The 22,718-nt window shown below is 38.6% G+C and overlaps 2 protein-coding genes and 1 long non-coding RNA gene across 3 annotated transcripts; 2 read left to right on the forward strand and 1 right to left on the reverse strand.

Moving 5' to 3' along the window:
- Window positions 1-7,147: 7,147 nt before the first annotated feature.
- On the forward strand, window positions 7,148-7,525 carry LOC117299158. The gene has a single exon (XM_033782619.1). It carries the CDS (start codon window positions 7,148-7,150, stop codon window positions 7,523-7,525), a length of 378 nt encoding a protein of 125 aa, XP_033638510.1.
- A 1,862-nt stretch (window positions 7,526-9,387) lies between these two features.
- Window positions 9,388-12,621, forward strand: LOC117299159. The gene is made up of 6 exons (XM_033782620.1): window positions 9,388-9,771; window positions 10,195-10,349; window positions 10,523-10,738; window positions 10,812-11,078; window positions 11,219-11,295; window positions 11,408-12,621. The coding sequence occupies exons 1-6, from the start codon at window positions 9,388-9,390 to the stop codon at window positions 11,626-11,628; spliced, it is 1,320 nt and encodes a 439-aa protein (XP_033638511.1). The 3' UTR covers window positions 11,629-12,621.
- A 20-nt stretch (window positions 12,622-12,641) lies between these two features.
- Window positions 12,642-14,520, reverse strand: LOC117299299. The gene is made up of 3 exons (XR_004520059.1): window positions 14,315-14,520; window positions 13,100-13,410; window positions 12,642-12,737 (listed from the first exon to the last, which is right to left on the reverse strand). It is a non-coding gene; the product is annotated as an uncharacterized LOC117299299 (long non-coding RNA).
- Window positions 14,521-22,718: the final 8,198 nt, after the last annotated feature.

Below are 22,718 nucleotides of genomic sequence, written 5' to 3' on the forward strand. Positions count from 1 at the left end.
GGTAAAATATAATAAGGATGCTATTATGCAATCACTTCAAACTGGAGTGGAAAGATCCGCAATGGAATTGGTCATTTCCCTTCCTCTTTAACTATACCTTGTACCAATATTTCACCATGCTTGTCCATTAGTAGCTTTTACTTTGCAAAAACTGTCCGCCATTTAACTTAAAGTTCTGTGGAAAAATTAGTTTCGACCCTTGACTTAATACAAGTATGTATATCAAGTTCAATGGGCAATGTAGCAGGACCAATTTACACAACCTAAATTCCCTTTAATAGTTTAAATGCAACTTCTTATTTTAGCCTTGACATTTTAACCACAAATTCAGTATGCTTCTGTTCCGTTTCAAAGACAGCCTTAAGACCTCCCTAAAGAGCCTTGAAATCCCTATCGAAACATGGGAACATCTTGCCTTCGATCGTCCTTCATGGCGCAGTCTGATAAAAAGAGGGGCCAAGTCAGCTGATCAGCACCGAAGTGCCGCAGCTGAAAGTAAACGGGCAGCAAGGAATGCTAGATCTGTTAGCTCGTTCACCCAGCCACCCACCGGCCCAAAGTGCAAGACCTGCGGCAGACAGTTCCGTGCCCAGATCGGACTAATTAGCCATCTCCGAACACACAACAAATGAAGTCTTGGTCATCATCGACATCGATGGACGAACAACAACAACAACACAAATGAAACGTATTTGCATGTTAGATTGCTATGGGTTCGGATGAATTATTGGCGCAAATGGCACATTTCAATTTAAACCTGCCATGAAAGAAAATCATACTACTACCCCCCCCCCCTTTCTACTCTTTTTACTCAACATTTTTAAAAGAAGATTTAATCATTGTCGAAGTGGGTTTGCTAAAAGGCTAGGAAGGAAGGGTGGGGATGAAGGATGGGTGAGGGAAGGGGTTGTGTGGAGAGGTGAGGAGGGGTGAGGGAAGGCAGAGGGATAGTATGGTTGGGAGGGGGAGGGGAAAGTATGGTGGAAAGGGGTGAGGGAAGGGGAGAGGAAATATGGGTGGGGAGGATGGTTGGGTGGGGAGGGGAGGGAAAAGGGTGAGGAGGTAGAATGGGAAGATTGGGTGGGAAGAGGGATGGTTGGAAAGGGGTGGGGAAGGGGGAGAGTTGGAAGGGGAGGATGGGTGGGGCGAGGGAGAGGAAGTGGAAGGAGGGGAAGGATGGGTGGGGAAGAGGATGGGTGGGGGAGGATAGGGGAGAGGCTGGGTGGAGAGGAGGGGCGGGGGAAGAGGTTTAGTGGTGTGGGATGGGATAGCGGGGTGGGGACGGTGGGGTTATGGAGGGGTAGAGGCAGGTGTCCCCGGAGGGAGTCCCCATACATGAAAGTGGCAACACACCAAGTTTGGAGATAATATGCCAAGAGTTATTGGGCAAACAAAAACAATAGGCTTCTGGGGAATCCCACCAATCCACACACTAAGTTCAGAGTTGATATGACAAGTTCTTTAAGCGTTATCGCTCGGACAACCTTTTTTTTTTTTTTTTTGCCATAATAACAATTAATTTTTGCCTAGGGTCCAAAAGCAATAGGCTTCTGGGGGTATCCCATGACCAATCCACAAACCAAGTTTGGAGTTGATATGACACTTCCTAGTCGAGGTATTGCTCAGACAATATTTCTTTTGTTTTAGTCACATTGACTTTATCATTTGACTGGGGTGGGTCCACAAACAATATACTTTCGAGGGACCCCCAAGACCAATCCACAAACCAAGTTTGCAGTTAATATGCAGCGTCCATCTCAAGTTATCACTCCAACAACATTTCTTTTGTTTTAGCCATAATGACCTTCACATTTAACCAAAGGGGTTCAACAACAACAGGCTTCTGGGGGGGATCCCAAGACCAATCTACCTACCAAGTTTTGAGTTGACATTTGAGTCCTACTCAAGTTATCAATTGCATGCACGCACGCACGCACACACACACAAACTTACGAATCCGGTTTGTGCCCTCACCGAATTGGGGTGTACACCTCAATGATTGGTGTAGTTTTGGTGCACATTTGGTGTACACCAATTGAGCACCACGCTTATGCAAATGAAGTGACTACACCAAACATACACCACAAAATCTTTGCCATAGTGGTACATACACCAAAAGTACACCACAAACTGTTTGTTCTCAAAGCAATGGTACCAAATGTGCACCACAAACTGTTTGCTCTCAGAGCATGGCACCAAATTTGCACCACAAACTGTTAGTTCTCAGAGCATGGCACCAAACATTTACTACAAACTGTTAGTTCTCAAAGCATGGCACCAAAATGGCACCAAAATGGCACCACAAACTGTTAGCTCTCAGAGCATGGCACCAAATTGGCACCACAAACTGTTAGTTCTCAGAGCATGGCACCAAACATTTACTACAAACTGTTAGTTCTCAAAGCATGGCACCAAAATGGCACCACAAACTGTTGCCTCTCAGAGCATGGCACCAAACATTTACTACAAACTGTTAGTTCTCAAAGCATGGCACCAAATTGGCACCACAAACTGTTAGTTCTCAAAGCATGGCACCACGTACTGTTAGCTCTCAAAGAATGGCACCAAATATGCACCACAAAAACTTCAGTTTATGCACTTCAAATTTACCACAAACATGTACGTAAATGTATGTACATTTACATGTACATAGGCGATTCAGCGGTAACACGCGTTACGTTTTAGGGTGTCCTTCATTGTTCTCCGTTTTCTGGCTGCAAGACTAATTTGATTTAAGTGTTCATCTTTTGTATTTTAATACATGAAACTCTAAGCTAGATCCCCATGTTCACACAAAAGTGAAAGATTAACTGGTGTAGCTGAGAGAGCTCTGCGAAAATCGGTAACACGCGTTTCGCTGAATGGAAAGGCCAAAAAAATACCAAACTTCATTTCAACTTTGTCCTAAAATTAACCAGTCTACAACAAATTGGTTTCTATGGTCATCAAGTACTATGCTAAGGTTTATTATACCGGAATCAGGGGGGGGGGGGGGGGGGGGGGCGGACACGAAAAAGAAAAGGGCGCCATCAACGTTGATACTCGTCTCATTCGTGAGCCTGCCTTACACCAATGCACACACACACGGACGCACGCACGCAGTCAGGGCTCTGTCAAAAGCGAGCATACCCAGGCTGTGTGTGTGTAGCCGTTATTGACATCGTGCAATACACGGTTCGTCACCCTGACTGCTTGGTATACCATACCAACACACACAGATTCCGGACGCCGACTGGTCTACACATGAAACCGATAACGGAATTTACTATTTAATTCAAACGTTACATTTTGAAAATCATAAAAATCGATTGGGTAGAATGGGTGGATTTTTAAAAAAAGCTTCACAATGTTAGAAAACCATATATTAAAAGAAGAACTTGAAAAATCTCAGGGGTAGAAATGGCCAATTTGTCACTTTCGTCACGTTTTGTGACACTGTTTTAGGGGTGTCGGAATTTTCGTTCAAAGCAACATTACACATTGACTAACGGTATGATGATGTTGCCCGGCTACGTGCCTGGTGTTGGAGGGACGGATGCATTTTCCAATTTTTTTTAATTCATTTTTGACAAATCTTTGCATTTACTTCCACTCCAAAAATATTACAAATAAACTATGCATATATAATTGGTCAAATACTGCCTTACTTTTATCTAATTAAATCCATTCGTGTTAGAGCAGAAATTATTTACCCCTTTTTTTTAAATGGTACGTTCACACAGCGCCGCGGAAAGAATTGCGCAATATCGTGTCCGCCCCCCCCCCCTGACCGGAATAATAACAATAATCCAAGTGCTACATTTTTTAGTAAATTGCAAAATAGTCGGTAACACACGTTACGGTAACACGCCTTTCACTTTTTCCTGCTACATTGTTGATAAGTTATTTCAAGTATTGAGTTACAAATTCTCAAAATTATCAACCAATATCAGTTGCACATCATATTTGAAGAGCAAAACAGTAAGCAGACCTTCTTATTTATTTATTTTTTTAGTTTCTCTACAGATCACAAAATTTGTAGTGCATGCGATTGTTTACTACCACTGGTTCTCCAAGTTTCCTAATGATCTGATTCCTAAAATAAAATGTTTTGTCGTCTTTAAGACTTGGCCACTTCCAATTCCTTCCGGCAGGATGCATCACTGAAACACGAAAGTAATTTTCTTCACTTACTTCCATTACAAATGTACTTCACCAGGGAAATAATCCCCATCATATACCACTAGAAACCAACTCCCCCATGTATCTCAATGTTATTATTCACAAAATGGAAGTTCGCACAACACAACAATAAAATGAACATACATGTACATGTAATTATTTTATTTTTGATGCACTTCGCGCGCGCTGCATGCAGAGCGTTGACCGTGTACTTTGAGAGAGGATGATTCACAGCGGCGTACGTGGAGTGTGTTGCCAAATTTGTCTAACATCAACTGCACGATTAAATTGCAAACAATACATCAACCTCGTAGACGTTGCGCCTTTGACTCGTTTTGTTGCTGCAGTGGTATTATGGGAGAACGAGGTACGTGGGGGTACGTGGTTGAGACTTAGGGTCAGTACCCTATCCTTCCCTATCAGCCTTCAGGCACAGAGCCAAACAAGTTCATAAATTTTAAAAGCCAATCAAGGTTCAAATTTGTGTGTGAATAATTAACTCTTTCAGTCTTTCTCAAAAAAGACATTACTTCAAAGGGGGTTGTTTTTAACAATGTTTTATAATACAAACTTTGCCGGTGCTCTTTACCAAGTATGTTTTCATGGTCATTATTTTTTGGATTAGTAACATACCGTCCCTTTAAAAATGGCAAAATGAAAATTGAAAGTAAGGTGAAATGGGACTCCACTGTAGGAATCAAAGGACTACACAAATTTTTGTAACAGTAGTATCAGTATTATGTGTCCCAATGAATTATTGCGTCCCAATGAATTATTGCATATCAAGTTCAGTTGCATACCTGATGGTTTTGGAAGCATGGGCTGTGAATGATTTGAAAATTGTCAAAAAGTGACATCAGTATTTCATGTTTCTTTTTCTGTGTATTATTACTATTTTATATGTTTAAAGAAGGGCTTCAAGGAAAACATCAGTTTTGTGATGTATAAATTGTTTAAGGTACATGTGCAGTCCTTATATGAAAGACATGAACAAATTGGGAGGTTTTTACAAAAATTGCACTTGAAGAGAATCAAACACTCGTAGCATTTTATTAAATAATGAGAAAATAACAAAAACACTTTACCTTGAAGCCCCTCTTTAAGTTCACGTTTCAATATATTTGTAGCCTATTTTTAGCGAAACAACTTATTTAAATGTATTCCATGTCAGCATTATACACGTGTATGGTCACTGCAGCTAATAGTAAACCAAAGTTATACTCTTTTTTTTATGTTATATATTTGTGGCTTATTTATAGCGAACAACTTATTTATGCATTCCATGTCAGCATTATACACGTGCATGGTCACTGCAGCTGATAGTATCAAACCAAAGTTATACTCATCCTTTTTTGTTATTTATTTTATATGTATAGAAAAATAATTATATTATTGTTTTATTGGTTGCCAAAACAGCTCAAGATTCCCAGCTGGATATAAGCATTGCTCGTGCAAAAGGGTTCTGCTTCTGTATGGCCCAAATTGTACTACTTGCTCAGGTATTAAATTTTGAAATCTACATGTATGTTCAAACTCTATTATGTTTTAATTGAACAACTGCAAAGTGTGTGTAAGTTTTGCACTAAGCAACAACAGGTATTTGTTTGTTAATAAAAACATGTTAAATTTTGTTTTAAATGCAATCTCCTTTCCATTTTTTGTACCTAATCATAGTTCTGTATGTATTAATTTCATCGATTATAATGATTGGGCTCATCTACATGTAAAGGTGTTTAAGTTAATTTTTATACTACACATAAAGGAGAGAATGACATTTGGAAAAACATTAGATGCAGTGTGTATAATATGAAAATTTCAGGCAATTGATATTACAATCCAACAATTAGGTAACGAATTGAAGACACCAAAAGCGCACCACATCACAAGGTGCAGCTTTGGTGTAAGACTTCTCTACAGATTATCCGCCATTTTGTTGACCATGGTTACCGGACCGACCAAAAAGCGATGATGTGCGTAGTAAAATGGCGGGCCGATCGAAGCGGCGCCCTCATCGCACGATCCCGAGTGCTATCCAGTCATTAAGACTTGATTTCAAGTCTGAGAATGCATGCGGTTATTTATCTGCATCAGCCACACAAAATTGGGAGTATACTCTCCGCTTCCACACGTTAGTGACGTGTACACCGATTGGGGACCCCCACCCAAAACACGTGTGGGCCATTAATTTGGTCGGTCGGGTCTACAATCTCGAGCTCCGCGCATAGAGCAACTAGTAGTAGTACACAGATAGAGCGATCGGCCGGAAATGGGTCTGCTGCCATCATCAAGTAACGAGTTGGCCGTAATCGTACTCGGGCGGTAAACGCAGGTTCCCAGTTGGGATAATAATCTTATTCAGGCTCGGATCGTCCAAGAAATACGCATGGAAATGCCGCGTTTTTTTTCTGTACATCAAAATTGCCACAGGACCGATCTCAGCCAATTACGCGCAGTTTGCTTTGTGCATACCACGTGTGTCTGGTACGCTGTGTTGTGATGTGCGAGGCATGGTAGTCGACGTCAGCATACAAATTGTCTGCGTGATTGGCTGAGGTTGTGAACTGTGGTAATTTCGGTGTACAGAAAACAAATTTGTGCAAAAGTCGAGTGGTCGAGGGGTTTTTAGAACAACCACTCTGCATCGTCTATCATGGACACCACCATGGGTGTAGGGTCCTTTGATTTCTAAACTCAGAGGTTTCCTCATTAGGAAGTAACAGGTTTGTTGTTGTTGATGCCTTATAGATTCTGTTTTTGCTACATCCTTGTAGTTGTTGCTAGCTTTTGCCCACTCTTTGAAGGGCTTGTGTTTTCCTTCTTTACACATGCAGGAGTACTGCAACAGTGGTCCAAGGAGCCGTATCAGTCGGGGGTAATGAATTACATGGTGATGCTTCGGTATTTCAAGTTAATCAACCCAAATAAAGCTAATGAACCTGATGAAATACGGGGAAGAACTCTCAAATGCTGTGCACGACAACTCGCAATGCCATATAGAGAGTTGTTTCAGATATCAGTTGATCAACAAGCATTGCCACTATGCTGGAAAACAGCTATCATAACACCAGTCGCTAAAAAACCACATGCGTCGGAAAACAATGACTACCGCCCTGTAGCAATTATATCTGTGGTGATGAAACGCTTGGAGCAGATTATTCTACATAACCTCATCCAGCCTATTCAGGAGAAATTCGACATCTACCAGTTTGCATACCAGCCCAATAAATCAGTCCAGGATACTGTTCTGAGTTCCACGCACGAAATCTACCAGCAGTGCTATGCAAGGGCTCTGTTTATTGACTTCTCATCGGCTTTCAATACGATACAATCAACTTTGTTACTGGAGAAACCAAAGATACTATAAAAGGAAGATAGGACACTGAGTGCGCAACCGTGAAACGCAAAATGGCGGGAGCATGGAAGGGCGCCCGCTATTGTCGGGCAAGTAAAACCAAAGTCGGCTCTGCGCGCTACAATGCACTCTATGGCTATGGAAAACTTGCAACCAATAGGCGCTAGCTCAGCACAGCAAACATGTCACTATGGTGCTCTGCCGTAAATTGTGTGAACAATTCACAACGGAATAGTAATCTTCACTATTACAGATTTCCAAAAAGCAAAGAAAGGTAAGGCGAACTTTATGGCAGAACATTTTGATGTAATAATGACATTAACATCAACATCGTCCAGGCAGAAATTGGCAGAAATTGGCAATGATTGACTGGAGTTGTTTTCTGCAAAATGTTATTAATGTTTACACAGAAAGGCATGATTAATTATTATACACGGCTGTTTCACACGCTATGCAATGCGCGCTATCTAAGTCATGCAGTTTGTTTGTTGTGCTTTTCGATATTTACTCCACTTACGTTAACAAACGTACATTGGTAGGTAGCCATTGCGCAACCAACCGTACGCTACTCGCCGCATACACGACAGTAAAAGTTGTCAAATTGTCCGTTTTTCTCGTTGCCTTGAACTCTTTTAGGCCTGTAATCCTTCGTAATGAGTTTCCCAGTCAGATTCTACGGAATATTTCTTATAATTGTCACAATATTTCGAGGTTTAAGTATTTTTGTGGTGCTTTTTCGATCATAGGTTAAATCCACGGGAAAAAAACTTGCTCCAGTAAATCTTGAAATGTCATCAAGTTGAGCATAGTCAGCAAATTTAATCACTACCACTGTATTACTACATAAATTTGACATAATAAAATACTTACTCGGACTTTGGGACATTGGGTAATAATTTAGAAATCATTCGTGAAAAACGTAAACATTGAGCATCCCACAACGCAGTTTTGACGAACCATGCACATCAAACAACTTTGCTCGCTGGTTAACAAAGGCATCAACTGCGGTACAACACACACTACGCGCATGGTACCAGTTATTTTGCCGTGAGAAGCGCGGGGGTATTGAATATTACAGTACAGTACATTGTATACAGTTTTGTTTATTTGTTGTGATTATGTTACGGTCTTCCGTGAAGAGAGCTGACAACAATTAAAATGCTACAAAGACTTCAGTTCATTTTAAGTGCTTCATAATGATTTATTGCTCTTTCAAACATGAGTTTCAAATTCCACCAGTTAGGATTAACAAAAATATGTAGGGTATGTACAAATCGAGTAAAAACATCAACAAGAAAACCAACAGTCTGCAAAGAATTCGTTAAGGAAATTAAACTGTATTTGATGTATGTACATGGGCTGACACTCCTGATCAACACCCTCATCATCTTTGTGAACTATGTGCGAGGAAGGTTCGTCACCAGAGAGCTGGTACTCGTGATTACGGTTTTAAGATTACTTCATTAACACAGCGGATTCAGAAAGACTGGCAAAAACATCTAAGGACAGGGTCATGTGATGTGTGTGAACTACTCCAAAAACAATCGCAAGGAGGTCCCAAACCATCATCAACCAAACCCAAAAGAGGACAACCCGTAAAAGTCAACGCCCAACAGATAATTCTTCCATATGACTGTTCATCGGAAAATATTTTCTGCTTTCTGCAAATGCCAACGGCTACCTTCCATCAGCAGGTCTCAGCCAGCATAGAAATTATCGGACATATTGAACAAAGTCTGTTTACATGTGCCATTTGCCTGTGTATTTTAAGCAGACCCTGTGTACAGACACCGTGCCAGCATAATTATTGTGCAGTATGTTTGTCAGCTTACTTTACACATCACAAATTAACTGAGCTTAACTGCCCAATATGTATGAAACTGGTCAACTTCAACAAAGTAACAGCAAGTCCAAGGGTTCTTTGTGTTCAGCTTGACAGCTTGGATGTTGCATGTAACAAATGCAGCCAAATTGGCAACATCCACAAAGTTGTGGGTCACACTTGTGAAGTGACTGTTGATGTTCGGCCGAGAGTGACCATAGTAAAACATTCAAAAGTTATCGAGTCCCAGGCGAAAAGCACAAAAACTTTTAGCACCAGAGTAACCGATGCTGCAAGGCTGCTAAAATCCCTTGCTAACGATCACCAACAGGGCAATCCCATTCCCCATGAAATAGAGCAAGCCGCTGATAAATGGACTTGGATCAAGCTGAACGAACACAAAGAGAACAAGGCTTATCTTCACACTGGTGGAAGAGTAAGTAATAAATTGTTATTGTTTTAAAGAAAATATTCCTAGTCAATAACCAAACTTCAAAACTAAAATATATTTTTAACAGTAAAAGCAGGCTTAACTTTTTTTTAATAAAAATTGTATGTACAGATAAGAAGGAACTTGTCACGTTTACAAAATTTCTTTTGAAGAATATTTTAAACATTTCGAAACAGGTTTGTTAACTGAACATCATGATTGATTTACTTGATAATGTACATGTAAGTCATTATAATATTGCACAAGTTGCTCCCAAAACATTTCAATTTAAGTTAACAAAACTAAATGTACAATAAACATATGATACGTGTTTTACAAACATTGCTAACCAGAATTGATAAAACATTTAACATTACAAAAATTTAAAAAATTTAAAGAATTACAAATGATTTAAATTGTATTTTCCAGCCTGCGTTAGTTCAGAAAGTGACAAAGATAACCGAGTTAGAGTCTGCTACCAAGAGTACATCTGATACTGGGCAGAGTACGATGTCAACGAATCAAGCATTAGCTATGATGCGTGACTGCCATCTTGCATGGGACCAGCTTCGAAAGCTGAAAAGGTACATTTGTTTTGTTGGAAATTTATTACTTGTTTTAAGACTATTTGAGTTAATATGCATCATTTTTGTAATGCTTTCCGCAATCTCCAATTACACTCTTTGATCACCGACTTAATGTACAATTTGAAATATAAGAACAAGTTAGTATTGTTATGTTTGTATTTTTTGTACAGGTATATCCCTAAAGGCTTCACAATTTCATCAGAAAGAAAAATGAGAAAGCAACAAGACATCTTCATCAAGGATAACCTGTGTGGGGAAATGATCAAGCTTGTGTTTCCTTCCACCAAGGCAGATGGCATCAATGGCTTTGAAACGAAAGAAACCCCTTTTGTTTATATCAACAACCTGCCTTCCCTAATTTTGGACTACCTTGACCGCCTTGACAGGTACATGTACTTATAGGTACAATTTAAGCTGTGCAAATACATTGTATGCTTGACAATGTTTTTAAATAACAAGTTTGAATTTTATTATCAATAGTGCTGGGCTTTTGGTGTGGCATGATGGAGTTATTCCGAAGGATGAAGTCTGGTTGAAAATTGGCGGGGACAAGGGAGGGACATCTTTTAAGATGAACTTCCAGATAGTGAATGTGTCTCATCCAAATTCACTCAGCAACACAATTGTGTTCATTGTTTTTGAGGGAAGTGATTCCCTCGTCAATTTGCAATGTACACTCCCCAAACTCATGAGACAGATAGCTGACTTGGCAACAGTAAAGTGGAGGTGAGATGTGTACTTTAACCTGTGATTTTACTATAAATAAGTTAAATAAGTTACATGTAACATTTTCTATGAGATGAAATATGCAAAAAATTCACCTTTTTTACCCCTTTGTTTTCTTTGGGTGGCAATCGCTTTTGCAGAGACAAGTCCTTTCGACTTCTATGTTTTGGAGATTACGAGCTCTTGAACAAGACTTACGGCCTTTGTGGTTGCAACGGTAAGTACATGTACATTTCTGGTTAATAATAATAAAATCATGACTTTTATAATTGTGAAAAAAATAATGTAGATTTTAAATTAATTTTAAATTTTTTGTTGCATCGTTACAGCTCGTTACTGTTGCATTTATTGCAAAGCATCCAAAGAAATGATGCAAAAACCCCTAGCTGAACGTGGACTATCCCCTGCACGATCATTGAATGATATTAAAGCCAACCACCAACACTTTCTCAAAAGTGGTGCCAAAAGGAGTCAAGCCAAAGATATTTCCTTCAGTGTTGTCAGTGAGCCGCTTATCCCCATAGAAGTTGATCATGTAAGTCAAATGTAACTTAATTAACTTTTATAAGGGGATGTGTTGTGATCAAAGCAGGTCTGTTGCTGTACATGGGATTATCAACTCACCAGTTACAGCACCGACACGCACACTCTCTGCTTGAAAAGCTAACAATTCCATGTAGAGTCACAGGCCTGCTTTGTTACTATTTAATGACTTACCGGTACTAGTTTGCATGTTTATATACATGTACACATGTATACCTCTTTTGGGAAAGTATGCAACTTTTATGTACATGTTCTTCTATCATTAGGTTATACTTCCCAGTCTTCACATCTCACTTGGAGTTTTTAAGAAGCTCTTTGACCTGTTTGAGAGTGACTGCCACAGATTAGACGAGCACCTCTTCAAGTTGCGAGCTCAAGTGGAAGATGAGGATGAAGATGAGGATGAAGATGAACATCGCGACACTAACTTTGATGTGCAAATTGCCACTTCTGTTAAGCAGCGAAACCACATTGCTCAACAACTGACGAAGAAAAAATCACGCCTTGAAGAACTCGAGGATGATCTACCCCTGTATGTACTCCAGCACACTGAGCAGCAAGATGTGGATGCTGAATTCCGTCAGATGGCAACTGAGACATATCAGTTGAGAGTTGATGTACATGGCCTGGTGAGTTTGCCATGTAAAACACAATGCAGTCTCAAAATTCTTGGAATAATGTTGCAATTTTTCTCTCTTGATTTGCAGTTGCTCCGTGTTCATGAATTTAGCATGCAAACTTATTGCGTCCATTTGTTTTTCACAGGAAATCGAAATGAATCATGCTGACCTTGCCTATGGAACTGGTCCTGTTGTCAGCTCCTTGGACAAAGTTTTGTCAACGTTTCATGTTCAGCGACAGGCCTACCACGGAAAGTCATTTGTGGGCAACCATGTTCATCGATGCTGCACTGTAAGTACCAACAATATGCATTAAATCACGAGGGCCATCTCGCAAACTCCAAACAAAGTTCAGTTAAATTTATAAACAAAAGCTGCATTTTCCAAGTCATTTTTGAAGTCATTGAAGCATTAACTGCGGCTCCAATGAAGGTCATGCTGGAAAATATGACGGATGATGTTCCTCTTGCAGCCCACGAACGACTTCTCAGGGAATCTGCGAACATAAAGAAAAAGTACAGTGACATATTTCTTAAGTTCGCAGATGTACATCATGGCATCAACCATGCGAGGGCCATCTCACCACAAGAAATTAATCAGATTGGTAATCTTTGTTTTATATTCTGCTTTGAAAAAATATACGTTGGTTTTATATATTTCCTGCACTTAGTTTTATAGTGAGAATTTTTTTCTGAGCCAACTTTGTAACAAATTCACACAAGACAAGTGGGCTATAGATGGCATGGAACAATCTGCCGGCTGGATAATCTTTGTGAAAAGTTAACTGGTGTCACCAACTTCATAATTTTCACTTTCAGTCTTACACTTTGATTGTTATGATAGATAATTACCACTTACCTTTTTGTGTTTGTGCTAAATGTAGATATCTGCATCAAAGAATTCCTGAAGTCATTCCGTGCATCATTCCCAAGCTCCAACATCTCACCAAAGCTCCATCTTTTGGAAGATCATGCCGTCGAGCAGCTGAGATAATTCCGGGTAGGATTCGGCCTGCTAAATGAACAAGGTGGTGAGCTGATACACACAGACTTCAACAGAACTGGACGAGTGGTGCAATGAATGAGGGATCCCCTTCAACGACTGATGGCTGTCATGAGAAGACACCTTGTGGGCACAACACCAGAAGTGCAGACAAACATCGCCAAAACCTCCAGAAAGCATGAATATTAAAGACAAAATTATAAATTAGTGATGCCAATATTGACCTGCATGTGAACAGCAAACAAACAACAACTAACATGTGCCGAGTGATAATTAATGTTAAGTAAGAAGTCTTTTCGTACAAAAAATACAACATTCAAAAACAAGATCCTATTCATTATTCTTGGTAATTAAATCCTATCATCTATCAGCCAACAACAGCTAAAGCCCGGTTCATACTTCCTGCAAATGCGAAGCGAATTTGACGTCACAACCCTCCTTTCGCAGCTTTATTCATAAGTGAGTCAAACAGAGTTCAACTGCGGCGAATTGTTCATTGCGAATGCATTGTGACAACATTCGCTTCGCAATTGCATTCGCAGGTAGTATGAACCAGGCTTTATTATGCTTCAATTCAACTGAAAAACATCGCAACAACTTCTTTCCGAAATAAAATAAAACTAATGGACCGTCAGAAAGTGTCAATTTATTTTCTTGAGTTTTTGTTTATAATTAATAAAATAAATATATTATAATTTTTGATAAATTAAGTTTAAATTTTAAATTTAATTAAAATAATTATTTTATTACATAAGTGTCCTGTAAACACAGCACAGTAATTGCTTTGGCCATGAATTGCAATATATAATATGTAACAATTACCCACCCCATCTACCCATCTACCTATCTTTATCCATGATCCCATCAACAGACAAAAAAGAAGTAGGCCTACGTTTACTCGGTTTGTTTTAGGCCAAACGTGTGTATACTGTGTATGTATGTACCAACTGTACATACATGTAGTTTACACACGAAACATGATTCCCACGTGTGCATGTACAAAAAAACGCCAAAAAAATCACAAAAGTTAGATGACGGTTTGCTAATTAAAACCAAATGTCCCAAACTTACCTTTCACATATCCACTTGAAAAGGTCATTAGATGACAGACTTGCTTGAAGATAGCAACAACAAATGCTCAGGCTTTTTTAAAACGATACAAATATCACGTCGTTTTTCACATCAGAGCAAGCCACATTTCGCGGCGCCTGGCCGCACACATCGGACTTTTCGAAGTAGTCTCTACGTCAAGAAGTTCAGCGAACAAGCCCACTGAGATTGAAAAAGACTGTAGCACACGTAACTCAGACAATCCCAAACAAAAATAAACGACTTGACAGTCATAGCCAATAAACGAACAGAATTTGCAGTACGTCACGACATCGACAACTGGCGAGTTTTAGCTTCAGTCCTTTAAATAAACAATGACGTCACGCGTTTTGACAAGCAAACCGCGCTAAGCAATAATAACCGCAAGAGGGCGCACTTTTTTTTGCGTGAAACAGCCGTGTATATTAGGCTACTCTACAATTACATCGTTTTTTAATGATCAGGAAACAAACATTCATGACCCCAGAGTGTAGAATGGGGTAGCTGTGTAGCAGTGTTCTTGTATTTATTCCAGCCATTTAAGTTTTTATTTTGTAATTGACTAATAACATTATTATAAATTTGTGAATGTGATGGTAGTCTCTTGAATAATTTATTGTAATGTTTTGATAAACCAGGTCAACCAATAATCAATCAAGATGGAGGGTTTGTTTTTAATTTGGCCTCTAGTATTAAAATCTGCACAGATCACATGGGTTTATTACGATGCTTTTGTCTATTTCATTTGTGTACCACAGATCAGACCGATGGGTTCAGTCTACGAGAAGATCAGATCTGCGGAACAAGTCACCCAAATACTTGTACAATAATTGTCGAATCTGCTCAATGCATTTTGAGCCATCCCAGATTCTGTGTACTGGTTAGACTGGTTTGGAATGCGGTCCCTACAATTTTCAACATACCAAATCACCAAAGAAGGTGACTTTGAAAGCGGAAACTACCCAGCAGACATGTCTCCATAAAAGATCTAAGAAGAGTAAACAGGTACTGTTTGTTGAACCTGCTTAGTTGAATATTTTAACTTTTTCTTTTCCAAAGGTGTGAACTACATGGTAAAGTAAATTACTTATGGGAAAAATTGATGCTGACAGAATTTAAAGATGATTGGTGTGATCATCGCGTTTGAAGTTCCTATTACGGCTGTCACCCCACAAAGCTATTGTTTATTAGCTATTCAGAAATAATAATGATGCTTGCCCAGGTGACACGTAAAGGAGGAAAAAATGAGTGAAGTATTGTATTTGTTGATTTTAAACAAGCTTTTTAATTGTTTATCATAACAGTTGAAATGATTAGCTTCTGGAGGAGAACACAGTGGGGTAAAAGCAGCCACACCTAGCAAAGAGAGACAATGTACAGCACAAAGTACCACAAACCAGACACCTCAAGACCTATTGGACATACAGACCAAGATCTGAGTAGACCAATCAGCTCATTGTATTAATAAACCAGGTAAAGATAACTGCAATGATATCCATATACCACATTCAATCCAGTAGGCCCTTTTGCTAGGAAATGCCCACTTCATTCCTGTACATAACAATTACAAACAAAACTACTGCCTTTTGTTTGTATTTAAGTCATACTGAGGTGCTTTGATACCTGGATTTGCATTTCCATAATCTCAGCCAGTTGTTCATTCCATTTTTTCTTACATAAGTGGAAGATGTAAAGCTGGTCCAGATACTGCAAGAGAGAATGCTGGTCAACGTACAAAACCCAAAGTGTCCACACACCGAGTAAAGATTCACAGACTAAAGGGGAAGATCAAAACGCTTACAGCATCCTTAGAGAAGCTTCCAAGTCTGGATCAATCACCAACATTATCAAGAATGCGAGTAGATACCTGGACACACGCACTTTAGATTTCTTTGCTAGCCAGCTTAGAATAGGTAAGCAGCGTTTGAAGGGGCAGACGATACACAAACAAGGATAAACTCTTTGCCTTTGCCCTTCACTACCAAAGTCCGAGTGCTTACAGGTTTTGCCGCAAAATTTTTGCTTTGCCATGTGAGAGATCTCTTCGAAGATGGCTGGAAAAAGTGAGAGTACAGCCTGGCTTTAATAACACAAGCTTTGAAATATTGCAGCGAAAGGCTAAAACTATGTCCGAAAGAGATAAAGTTTGCGTACTAACACTAGATGAAATGAGTCTTAAGTCAGGGCTGTACTATGATTTGCAAAAGGACATCATTGAAGGAATGGAAGATTTTGGCTCTCTTGGCAAGTCCAAAAATTTGGCGACTCAAGCACTTGTGTTCATGGTACGAGGCCTTGCATGTAAGTGGAAGCAAACAGTGGGTTATTTCTTGGCTAATGCAGCTACACCTGGCAGTAAACAAAAGGTTCTCTTACTTGAATGCATTGAGAAAATAGAAGAGGCAGGCTTCACTGTAAAGGTAGTCATTGGGGATCAGGGATCAAACAATCGAAAAATGTTTCGTATGATGGGTGTGAGTGCGGACAAGCCATTCATTGAGAGAAAGACAAGTGAAGGTAATGTCCAGAAGGTATATTGCATGTTTGATCCACCTCATCTGTTAAAGAGTGTCCGCAACAACTTGAAACAGCACATTTTTGTAGTTGATGGACACGAAGTTAATTGGAATTACATTGTTGAGTTTTACAATCATGATTCCAAGTTGCCTCTCAGAACGGCACCCAAGCTGACAGCCAAACATATAGAGCTCCCACCATTCACAAAAATGAGGGTTTGCCTTGCTTCCCAGGTCTTGAGCCATAGCGTTGCATCTGGGATACTAACCTACTCTTCACTTGGTAAATTACCATCAGAAGCAGTGTATACTGCTGAGTTTCTAGAGCGGATGGACAAACTGTTTGATTCCTTTAATTCAAGAAAGTTGAGGGAAACTAAAACATACAGAGCAGCAGCAACACCAAGCTCATGTTAGCTTCTGGAAAGATTGTATTGAATGGATAAAGAAATGGAAAGTAAAAGACGGGTCTACAGACAAAATTGCTTGCTTTCAGGGATGGGTAACCACTATCACAGCTGTTGTCCAATTGTTTAATGAGTTGACCACTGGGGACCAGTTCTCATTTCTCCTGACAAACAGGCTTAACCAAGATTGTTTGGAGAATCTATTCTCGATTCTCAGAAGCAGGGGAGGGCATAGAGATAACCCCACAGCAAATGAGTTTAGAGCAGCTTTGAAACAAGTAATGTGTAGTAAAATGATGGCCCCTCTGGGAAATCAAAATTGCGAATCAGACAGTGATAGTTTTCTGGACTTGACAGCTTCTTTCAAATCACAGGGAAATTCTGGAACCTCTGAGGGGTCTACAGAAACAAATGATGACCATTTCAACCATATCTGTGATAACTTGGATAAAATGATAGACCAGCCTCAAAACAATGTAATAGTGTATGTGGCTGGTTATCTGGCCAAGCAGATACTTGCCAAGCATAAAAATTGTGAGACTTGTAAAAATGCATTGTTGAAAAATGCTGCATTCATGGAATATCCATCTGAACTACTATTAAATTATAAGGCCTACTGTATTGAGGAATCGGATTTTGGTGGTATAACTGTTCCTAGTGACAATTTTCTGACTTTGTTGTTGTATGTGAGAAAGTGTTTGTCAAATGTTTTAATGATTATTTCCACATCAATGCCATCGGCAAAAGGATTGTAGAAAGAATCCATATTGGTTTGACCAATAATAACCTTCATCTTGATTTGTGCAGTAGTGAAAGGGTAACATCGTTCATCTCATTTTTTGTGAGATTTAGGTTGCATGCTGCAGTGAAGTTTTATAACAAGAGCTTGTTTAACAAGAAAGTTGTGGACAGTGAAAAGAAAGTGAAAAGGAAGAGTAGAAAGTTGGTAAAAATTTCTCATCTGTAATTCCTGTGGTCTGTAATCGACAATGACTGACAAGGCTAGTAGTGTGTGTGTGGGGGGGGGGGCAAGCGGGACAAATACATAATTTGGAGGGCGCTTTTTATGTATCAAACTATTCATTTGTTCATTTGTTCGATCTCATTTGGGATCAAGAAGGGTGCTGAGCAGAGGGGCTCTGTTGATTAAAAGAAAGTAATAATGACTTAATATATTTTTTATATATGTTAATTAAATTATATAAACATTAATTAAATTAATATATAATATAGTTATGTTACAAAGATTGGTAAAAAAGCGGAACAAAGACATAATTTGGAGTGGGCTGTTTAATGTAGCAAACCAACCCTACTCATCATTAAAATGTGATATTTGTATACCTACTAATTCATGTATTTATTGTTTACAAACAGAGTTGTGAATCTTGGTCGAATTGCATGGCTCTGCTCACTGCGTAGAAATCTGCATAAGCCCAGAGTCATGGATTTGGTCCCAGCTGGTCATTAATTGAACCTTGTTATTGTCTGTAGCAACTTGCAAGTGATTATTAAAAATGATTGATACACAGGATACAATGTCATACTTTTGCACTTTATTGGTTTAATTAAAAGATCCAAGTATTCAGTATCCCCATTTTACCACATTTACTATGAAATTAAAAGCTTTTTCAAAACTACCTCAAATAATAGTGGTATAACGGTCAAAAATAAAATAAGACTAATTGGAATGAAAGATTACCACTTGTAGAAAATTATGCAGAAAAACTCTATCGACCAAGAAACACTCTTTTGAATTCTTAAGAAAAAAACCTTTTAAATCCCTAATAAACACACTTTAAAATCCTTAAGAAACACCCTTTTAAATCCTTAAGAAACGCCCTTTTAAATCTAAGAAATCTTATTCTTTTAACGCAAATTTGCCATGACCATCCTATTTATTTCTATACTGCGCTGAACGTCGCCTGCTTCGTTTTACTTGCCCACCGAGTGATGGCGCCCTTCCCCACGTTCCAATTGTGCCGAGTCATCGCGTTACAACGGCTGCGTGTAAAACAGCGCTAGTGTCCTATCTTCCTTTTATAGTATCTTTGGAGAAACTCAAACACTTAGCCGTAAAACGATCTTTAATTCTCTGGATAAGGGACTTTTCCTCAGCAAGAGTCCAAAAGGTTAAAGTCAACACATTCTTTCAGACCCTATTTTGTAACACTGGTTTACCTCAGGGCTGTGTCATTTCGCCCATACTGTTTATCATTTTACACAAATGAATGTACATCCAACCTCAGTTCAGTGACAGTATTTAAATATGCCGATGACACAGTGATTCTTGGACTCATAAACAACCAGCAAGAGGGGAAAATAGGAAAGCGATACAGAACTTTAGCCAGTGATGTAATGATAACGTTCTCATACTGAATCCTCAAAAAACAAAAGAGATTGTGTTTGATTTGAGACATTTTAAGAGAGGTGAACCTTCAGCAAATAGTATACCCAGTAAACAGACACCAAAAAATCACCAGTTTTGACCAGTGACTTTCAGGTGTTTTCTAGGTATGGAGTTTGTTGAACCAGCATTTCACGTTACAAACACGTAATTCTTGTTAGATCTGGAGAATACCTAATTTTCACTTTCTTTTCAAACGTTTAAATCACCAAATTATGACGTGAACAAAGTGACGTTCTTCCAGGAGGTGGAAGAAACTAGTGAAAATCGCGTTATATTTAAGTTTTTTGATCTTCTGTATTTCACGCGAGTGAAACACGTGATTTATTGGTATCAACAAAAGGAGATTATTTTGTTCCCAACATACCAACTGTTCTCGTTTCAAAATCACCTCCTTAACTAGTGAAGATTACGTTATTTTAACTTACAGCACACTGGGGTATTTCACGAGTGTATAACACGTGAATGTTCGGTGACGGAAGAAGTTATTATCCCGTGAACTACCAGTATCTCTGGTTTTGTAATTACTTAAAATGACCAGTGAAAATTACGTCTCCTTCACTGCAAATTTACTTAGTAAACTCACCGATTTAAATAACGTGATTAATTAGTGTAAAAATGAGGTAGTAATTTAGTTGATGAAACACCAATAGTTCTCGTCTTACAGAAACTACAAAATCACTAGGTAAGACTACGTGATTTCACTAAATGCACACCAACACATCATACGGGTGCAAAACACGTGATTATTTAGTGTCAAAATGAGGTGATAATTTTGTTGATGAAACACCAATAATTCTCGTCCTACAGAAACTACAAAATCACCAGTTAAGATTACGTGATATTCACTAAATGCACAACAACACATCCTACGGATTTTACAGATATGATTATTTTAAGTGTCAAAATGAGGTGATAAAGAAGTTGTTGAAACACCATTAAATCTCGTCTTAAAAAAAAAACACTACAAAATCACTAGTAAATTACGTGATTTTCACTAAATGCACACCAACGCATCTTTACTGGTGTAAAACACGTGATTATTAAGTCTCAAAATGAGGTGATAAACTAGTAATTGATGCACCACCAATAATTCTAGTCTTACAGAAACTACAAAATCACTAGTTAAGATTACGTGGTTTTCACTAAATGTACACCAACACATCACACGGGTAATGAACACGTGGTTAATTAGTGTAAAAATGAAGTGCTAATTAATAAGTTGATGAAACGCCAATAATTCTAGGTTAACAAAATCACTGGGTTAGATTACGTGATTTTCACTAAATGCACACCAACTCATCTTACGGATGTAGAAAAAACGTGATTATTTAGTGTCAAAATGAGGTGATAATGTAGTCCACCATACTTGAGAAACATCTTTAAATTAGGACAACAGTCTCCCGATGTTCACGTTCACGTTTTTGCAGCTAACCCTCCCTATACTGTAGTGTGCTGTGTACTACGGTATCCACCAGGTTCCCACAACGTTCGATCGAGATGTCCCCTCTGTATTATGTTGTGTGGATCAGACATTCCGCACGCTGTATACCATACGTAAGAAAGCTTGACTAGACTCCAACTCCGAACCGGTGTTCATGAGCCGGGTGAATTGCTGTACACAGCATGGCATGCGTCCACGGATTTATGTGCTATACACAGCCTTGGATTTAGGCTACTTGCATCGACAACTTTGGCCGATAGAGAATGCGGGGGCAAGGTTCGATTGGATCTTTGTTCTTCGTACTGTACTGCATTTCTGTGAACTTCACTTCCATTGTTTTTCACTATTTGAAACTTGTGTGCATTATTTCCTTGGCCGTCCTCCAATTATGTGGGCTAGTGAAAAAATTCCATCCCCAAATTTAATTGACAGAAAATAAAAATAAAAAATTGTTGAATTTTTGACATTTTGGTCCTTTGCTTGTAAAATGTTAACGCAACAATAGAATCGTCCCAATTTTTGTCTAAGATCTCGCGTCAACTATCTGAACTCAGTCTGAAAAGCTTATTTCCATAATCAAATTTAAAAAACAGTTTTCTAAAAAAAATGTTGAATTTTGACATACAGGTAGTGCTCAAGTACAAATGCGGAGCCTTTTTGCTTGTAAAAATGTTAACGCAACAAATATATCGTCCCACATTTTTAATGAGATGTCGCGTCAACTATCTGAACTCAGTCTGAAAAGCTAATTGCCATTAACAAAATTGAAAAAGAGTTATCTGAAAAATGGTTGAATTTTGAAATTTTGTGGTCAATTCTGGAAACTTTATAGCCTTTTGCCTGTAAAATGTAAACGCAACAAAAGAATCGTACCAAACTTTGTATGAGATGTCACGTCAACCTATCTGAACTCAGTCTGAATAGCTATTTGCCATTAACAAAATTTAATAAGAGTTATCTCAAAAAATGTTGAATTTTGACATTTTGTGTCAATTCTGGAAACTCTAAATACAAATGTAGAGCCTTTTTGCTTGTAAAAATGTTAACGCAACAAAAGAATCGTCCCTAATTTTGTTTGAGTATCTTAACTCAGTCTGAAACGCATACTTCCAGAAACAAAATTGGAAAAATGTTATCTCAAAATCTGGTCAATCAAGGATCAATCCTGGAAACATTTTATGGAAAGATCTATCACTTTGGGTCAAATTTTGTGAAAATTTAAAAATGCCAAATTTTGCCTTATTTGAAGTTTTGACCTTAAAATGAGTCGTTAGACTCCACATAAAGGTGTTATTTGAATTATTTTTTTTCTCAAAAACTGCCTGGGTATATTTACCTTTCAAAAAAAGTTGTTTGAAACCAAAATATGCACCAATGAGGATGGGGAATGCAAAAACCATTGGTGTATTCAAAATGTACCCTTTTCAAAATAATCACACTTTTAGACTTCCTTTTGCTTATACATTTGTGTACAAGGTCAAAGTTTGTACGTTAATTACATAGGTTTGTAGTCTATCAATTGTGGTTAAATTTGACACAAATTTAGAAAATATTGATTTGACCTTTTTTGACCTTTTTACCCCAAAATTACCTTAAAATTCAAAATCAAGCAGGG

This window comes from Asterias rubens, chromosome 14 (assembly GCF_902459465.1).
Source record: "Asterias rubens chromosome 14, eAstRub1.3, whole genome shotgun sequence".
Lineage (NCBI taxonomy): Eukaryota > Metazoa > Echinodermata > Asteroidea > Forcipulatida > Asteriidae > Asterias > Asterias rubens.